This window comes from Cryptotermes secundus, unplaced genomic scaffold (assembly GCF_002891405.2).
Source record: "Cryptotermes secundus unplaced genomic scaffold, Csec_1.0 scaffold478, whole genome shotgun sequence".
NCBI classification, from domain to species: domain Eukaryota; kingdom Metazoa; phylum Arthropoda; class Insecta; order Blattodea; family Kalotermitidae; genus Cryptotermes; species Cryptotermes secundus.
Window position 1 is genome coordinate 47,582 of NW_019721767.1, and position 6,107 is coordinate 53,688.

At 39.8% G+C, this 6,107-nt stretch overlaps 1 protein-coding gene across 1 annotated transcript in view; it reads right to left on the reverse strand.

Moving 5' to 3' along the window:
• Positions 1 to 6,107, reverse strand: part of LOC111875701 — a gene marked incomplete at its 5' end in the record, with an annotated part of 30,962 nt that overhangs the window by 19,331 nt on the left and 5,524 nt on the right. Inside the window, 1 exon segment of the mRNA XM_023872147.2 lies at positions 3,889 to 5,232. Within this exon segment, the coding sequence (XP_023727915.1) occupies positions 3,889 to 5,232 (1,344 nt within the window).

The following is a 6,107-nucleotide window of genomic DNA, read 5'->3' on the forward strand; positions in this document are numbered from 1 at the left end:
GTGTGGAGCAGAGTTCTTCTTGAAAAGAAGAGTCATACTGCTACTCAAGATATTCCTCACTCTTACAGAACCCAAAGCTTCAATCCCATTTCCATAAGGCCTGCCACGTGAAACATGACCTAAGGAAAGTTAATAACGTTAGAATAGGGAACATATAGTACTGACATACAAAATGTCTGTGGAATAAGCAAAAGATAATATGAAAGACAATCATTAAATTTACTGACATAAAATTGCACAGAAATGCCTAGTAACAGTACATTTCCTTTAAAAAGACAACACCAATAATACGAACTATTGTTAATTCACAGTGAAAATTTTTTCATTTTCTTGAATATCTGGCAAACGTTAGTTTCACTCACAATAAGAAAAACATCACGTCAAAATTGTGAAATTGAGGCAGTTAAGACTAAGAGGACCAACCACATTCTCTGTTGAACATCGCTGAAAAAGGCAGTTCTAGAGATTATAAAAATAAGTGCAAGTGGCTGGTTAATACTGTGACAGTTTTACCACTGTTTTTTTTCAAAGCAAGGATTCATGACAGTGAATATTTCTACACTGACCATAGCAATCAAAATGTTCAAATCTTTACTGTTAAGAGAAACTTGAAGTTCTCAGGCAATGATATGAAAACTACAGTCTTCTGGGATGTAAACCATGTATAGTCCATTCGTGGAGACGAGACAGTCAGCGTAAACAAAGCAAGCCCCGCGTCGCCACAGCTGACAGGAAGGAGTGGACAAAGCGCGCAGTTACTTCAGTGTACTCACTGCATTCAGACGCACGTTAACCTGCATTCAGACTGAAGAGTGAACTTTGGACGCCCCTGCAACGAAACACGCATCACGTGATCGCTGCATGATTTCATTCAAAGAGCGAAGGAGACACCGCATGCATTTGTTTACAAGGACTCTCTCGTCTCCACGAATGGACTGTAGTCTGGTAGATTAACAGCCTGCCACCACCTTCAAGATACAAGAAGGCACTCTTCTAATCTGAAGATGGAGAAAGCAGGTTCTTCTGAAACAATGATAACTTCCTACCAGACTGCACAGCATCACATCACAGAAGACAATAATCTCTAACATATTAATACAAAAGGGATATAAAGTTCAAAGTATGTGCTGCACAATAAAAAGAATCTCACAAAAAAAACTGGATAAGAGATAACTTTTAAAATGTGATGGCAGTACCTGTACTTATGTATGATTCTGAGACTTGGACCATAAATACAGTAAAGTAACAACAGAAACATGGGAAATGAACTTTTTTGGGAGTTTCTAGGCATGCCCTCAAGAATCAACTGAGAGACACAAATACAAGGAATACAAGTCACCTGATATAAACATACTGTCATGTGTAGGTGGTACACACAATGAAAATGGTGGGTTCTAGTTTGGATGATTGGATTTACTGGCACTTTGGTTAAAACCTCCCTTAATCACAAGTAAATATACGAGATATAGTGCTATTGCTGATTTACACACTTCCCATTTTACCGTTGCACATGCACTAGGATTCTATGTCTTCACTGATTGTCTCCTGGCAATGGATCTCAACACAGAAACTAGCACAGTCTCACAGAGTCACATACTCCAAATATTACACATAATTAAAGTCTTCAAATCACATGCTCCATTCTTGTCCTTGTTCTCTCAAACTGATGAACCCCCCTGGACTCTCCACTTTGTCACTGTCACTTACGTTGTGCATTCAAATTCTAAGGTCTCCGATTTTTTTTCTCACACAATAATCATACAAAAAATTTGAAACTTCTGTCACTTTTCAATGTAATCTCCCTGTAGCCGTATACATTTTTCACAACGTCAATGCCATGATTCCATGGCCACTGTGAACGCTTCGGTAGGAGTCTGTTTTGACCACTGGAAAATCGCTGATGCAATAGCGGGACAACTGGTGAATGTGCGACCATGGAGAGTGTCTTTCATTGTTGGGAAAGGCCAAAAATCGCTTGGAGCCAGGTCAGGTGAGTAGGGCGCATGAGGAACCACTTCAAGGTTGTTTTCACAAAGAAACTGCTGCGTCGCGTATGCCTGATGCGCTGGTGCATTGTCCTGGTGAAAGAGCACAAGTGCAGCCTTTTCTGGCCGTTTTTCTCGCAGTGCTGGAAGGAGCTTGTTCTTCAAAACATCTTGGTAGGATGCACCTGTCACCGTAGTGCCCTTTGGAACGCAATGAGTAAGGATTATGCCATTGCTGTCCCAAAACATGGCCACCATCATTTTTTCAGCACTGGCGCTTGCCCGAAATTTTTTTGGTGGCAGTGAGTCTGTGTGCTTCCATTGAGCTGACTGGCGCTTCGTTTCAGGATTGAAAAACGGCATCCACGTCTCATCCATTGTCACAATTGATGAAAAGAAAGTCCCATTCATTCTTTCATCACGTGTCAACATCGCGTGGCAAATTGCCATGCACGCAGCCTTGTGGTCATCCGCCAGCATTTGTGGCACCCACCTGGAGGACACTTTCCACATTCACAGGTCTTCGAGCAGGATTGTGTGTACAGATCCCACGGAAATGCCAACTTTGGAGGCGATGTTTTCCACACTCAATCGGTGATCCTCCAAAACCACTTTCTCAACTCGCTCGAACATGTTGTCAGACCGGCTGGTGCGAGGCCGAGATTGTTTTTGTTCATTGTCACATGACGTTTGGCCTTCTTTGAACTGTCGCACCCACGAACGTACATTTTTCACATTCATGACACCATCACCACATGTCTCACTCAACCGGTGATGAATTTCAATGGGTGTTGCACCACACAAGTGGAGAAAACGAATGATTACTCACTGTTCTTGTAACGAAAATGTCGCCATTTTAGGTATCAAAACACTCCTCACTCTCGTCACCACCACTAGGGTTCTGTGTGACATACAGTACTGCCATCTCTGTCACGCATTCACAAAGAGTACACACGTATTTTAAACTAAACCGCATGTGCCTATCTACTCCCAGTCCTGAGAAAAAAAAATCGGAGACCTCAGAACTTGAACGCCCCCCGTAAAACTGAAACTTGTTATGTCTGTAACTGCACCAACCATGCAGAAAACACAGCCTCTATTGTATGCAATTGCATAGCAATCGTCATGGCACGGACCCCATAGAAAGCCAGTCACGTGACAGCTATCTCGCCAGCCCACTGGTGCGTTGACTGTTGCCTAGCAACAATCTATAAACATTCGTCCTATTGTTGAGTGCACTTACACAATGAGACGTTTATCATGCCGTTGCCCAGCTATACATGCTACAATATTCATTGTATGGAATCAGTAAGAACTGTCAAATGTATTACACAAAAATGGATGCTAAAGACCAAAAGGGCCCTTGAGATGGAACAGAGCATTTGTGGCCTATCCAAAGATGACAATTTTGGAAGCGTATACATATAGAATTGTTTTCTACAGATCATGAATTCTATAAAGATGGAAGCACTTAAAGGAAAGTAGGAATCACATACTCTACCAAGGCCATAACCATTTAATAAAACAAAGATATGCAATGAAAAAGAAACAGGGGTAAAAGATACCTTCAAACTTTCTATCATAAACATTATATCCAGGATTTAGTTAAAGTTTTTCACTCTACACAATGTTCTTCTGACAGCTGAGAGGACAAAAGATAAATAATTCAAACTACAGGTGATACATACTGAAGACAAATTATGTACCTATAGAATTTATCTCAGTGACTGCAATTACAACCAACTGTGGCCCTCAACAATAAAATGTTTGGGTAATTCTAAATAACCACACTGGTAGGCATGAAACCATGACACACCCATGCTTTCAGTAAAGTTTTGAATCTGACCAATTCCTGTATATACTGGATGATTCCTAGAAAGGAAAGGATCAATATGTGATTTACCTGCATCACTGTTCACGACTGAAGATTCTGGTAAAATACAACTTTTGGAAATATTGCTGCATAACAATTCATTTTGGTCTGTATCGTACACTGTAGAATCCTGTGTAGTATGGTCTTGCTTATTAATTTGTGATTCATCTGTGTCTGCTGAAGAATCTTGCAAAACAAGGTTTTTGGAAACACTACTACATAATAATCCTGTATCTGTACTGAGCACTGAAGATTCCTGAGCTCGTTGACTTCCTGAATAATTAATATGACACAATCCTTCTTTAATGTTTCGTACTGCAGAGTTTTGGGCACAATGCCTTCTTGTATGATATGGGTATAACAATCTCTGTGAATCACTACTCAGCATTCCAGACTTTAAAACCTGATCCTGGTCACAAACTTTACTTTCAGAGGTAGGCTCTAACTTTCTATCTTGTACTGAATCCCATGAATCAAAAAGTATCACTGATACATTTGTTGATTTTGATTGAGAAAGATTTCTATTAATTTTGCACTTCTCAGTATCTTCATTAATCACAGAATACTGGTTACTGTCACTAGTAGAATACAAATTTGTAAGAACAAAGTCTTTTCCCACATTTCCACATAAATCTTGTGCTGGAGGTACATCTGGAAAACCTAAAAAGCTTTCTACAGAGTCGTCATCATTTTTACATATGGCTCCTTCCATACACTTGGATTCTCTACTTTTCTGCCTTCTCAAATCAGTATTTTTGCATTGGTGAACTGGTGAACTTAGGAAAGATCCATTTATAGGGACCCCATTTCCAGATTGGTTCACAAATGGCTGTTTAGCAGAATCAATTCTTTGATCTTTACATGTGAAAGATTCCTTTAAATTTCTCAATTCGGAACTCATGCCATGAAGTTGATTTGAATTTTCCATGGTAGATAAAATTCTTTCATCTACTTTAGAGGAGTGTAATTGGCTAGGAATATCTGTCACATTTACTGAATTAGCAGATATGGCACCAGCAGTCACATCAAGGGACTCTAATTTGTGGACTGAAAATTTATACAAACTGCTAGAAGCTTTTCCCTCAACCATCACCGAGAGTAAATTACTGGTTTTACAAGATGGACCAAACTGACCTATTTCTGGTAAAATATGAATGCTGTTTTGAATTGGGGATAAACATGGAGACCTCTGATTCTTTTCTTTACAACTTATTCCTTTTGGAGTACTGGTGAGGCATGGGTTCAAGTCCAATATCTCATTCTTGTTTCCATCATTCTCATGATTTTTTAATTTCAATGGATGATTACGTTTTGGAGCAAAATGTTTCTGTTTCTTCCTGCTCTTTAGCTCCCCTATTTTCTTTCTGGTTTTCCCTGAAAAGACAAGAATACAAATTGGTTGATGGATATTGCAGTAACATGAAAGGCATAAAGTTCTGGAAAGGAATTTATATTCCTTGCTTACCTTCAAATACACCCATCTATACAAAGAAATGATAAATTTGCAATTATATCCAGGAGTCCAGAAATATAACTGATGCCTATTTGGCACTTAACGAAAATCTACTTAACAGTATTCACAGCATACAGTACAAATACAGTGGAACCTCACTTAACACATTGCGGACAGGTGGTTTAAACATTTAAATCACCCTGGGGACCGGCGTTTTTAAACCTAGTACCCTAACTTGTGCACTGTTCACTTTAAAAATTAATCTAAAATCTCCTGATTAATTTTATGAACTGAAATTTTTGGAGAACACTTACCAGAGCTTCTAGAAGTGCTTGCGCGTGTGATATCTCTGGAAACATTCCCCTTTGTGAAGAGGCATTACGCAGAAGTTGCACATGTAGGCAGTTCTACTCTTCTTCTTGTGCTCTGCGCACACACGGCACTGCCTAGAAGGGTGTTTCTTCTTGCAATATTCACTCTTCACAATTTTCACAAGAATATGTTTCCGCATATCACCCGAGAGTCGGCCAGGGGGGTCTACTTGAGGCCTCTGGCGGGTGCGAACAGATGGCCCCGGCTGCACTACGTCTGTGTCTGACGCAGGTACTGCCGCCACCGTGACGTCAGTAGCCCAAGCTTTTGCCAGTTTCAACAGAAATGCTTTGTATTTCAAAGTAGAATTTCATTATTGTTGAAATGCAAACACCACCATATCTGTTCAAATCTCTTATGACTCATGAGTTTGCCAAAAATTGCAATTTCTAAAAATGGGTCACTTGACCAATAATCCTTCAAA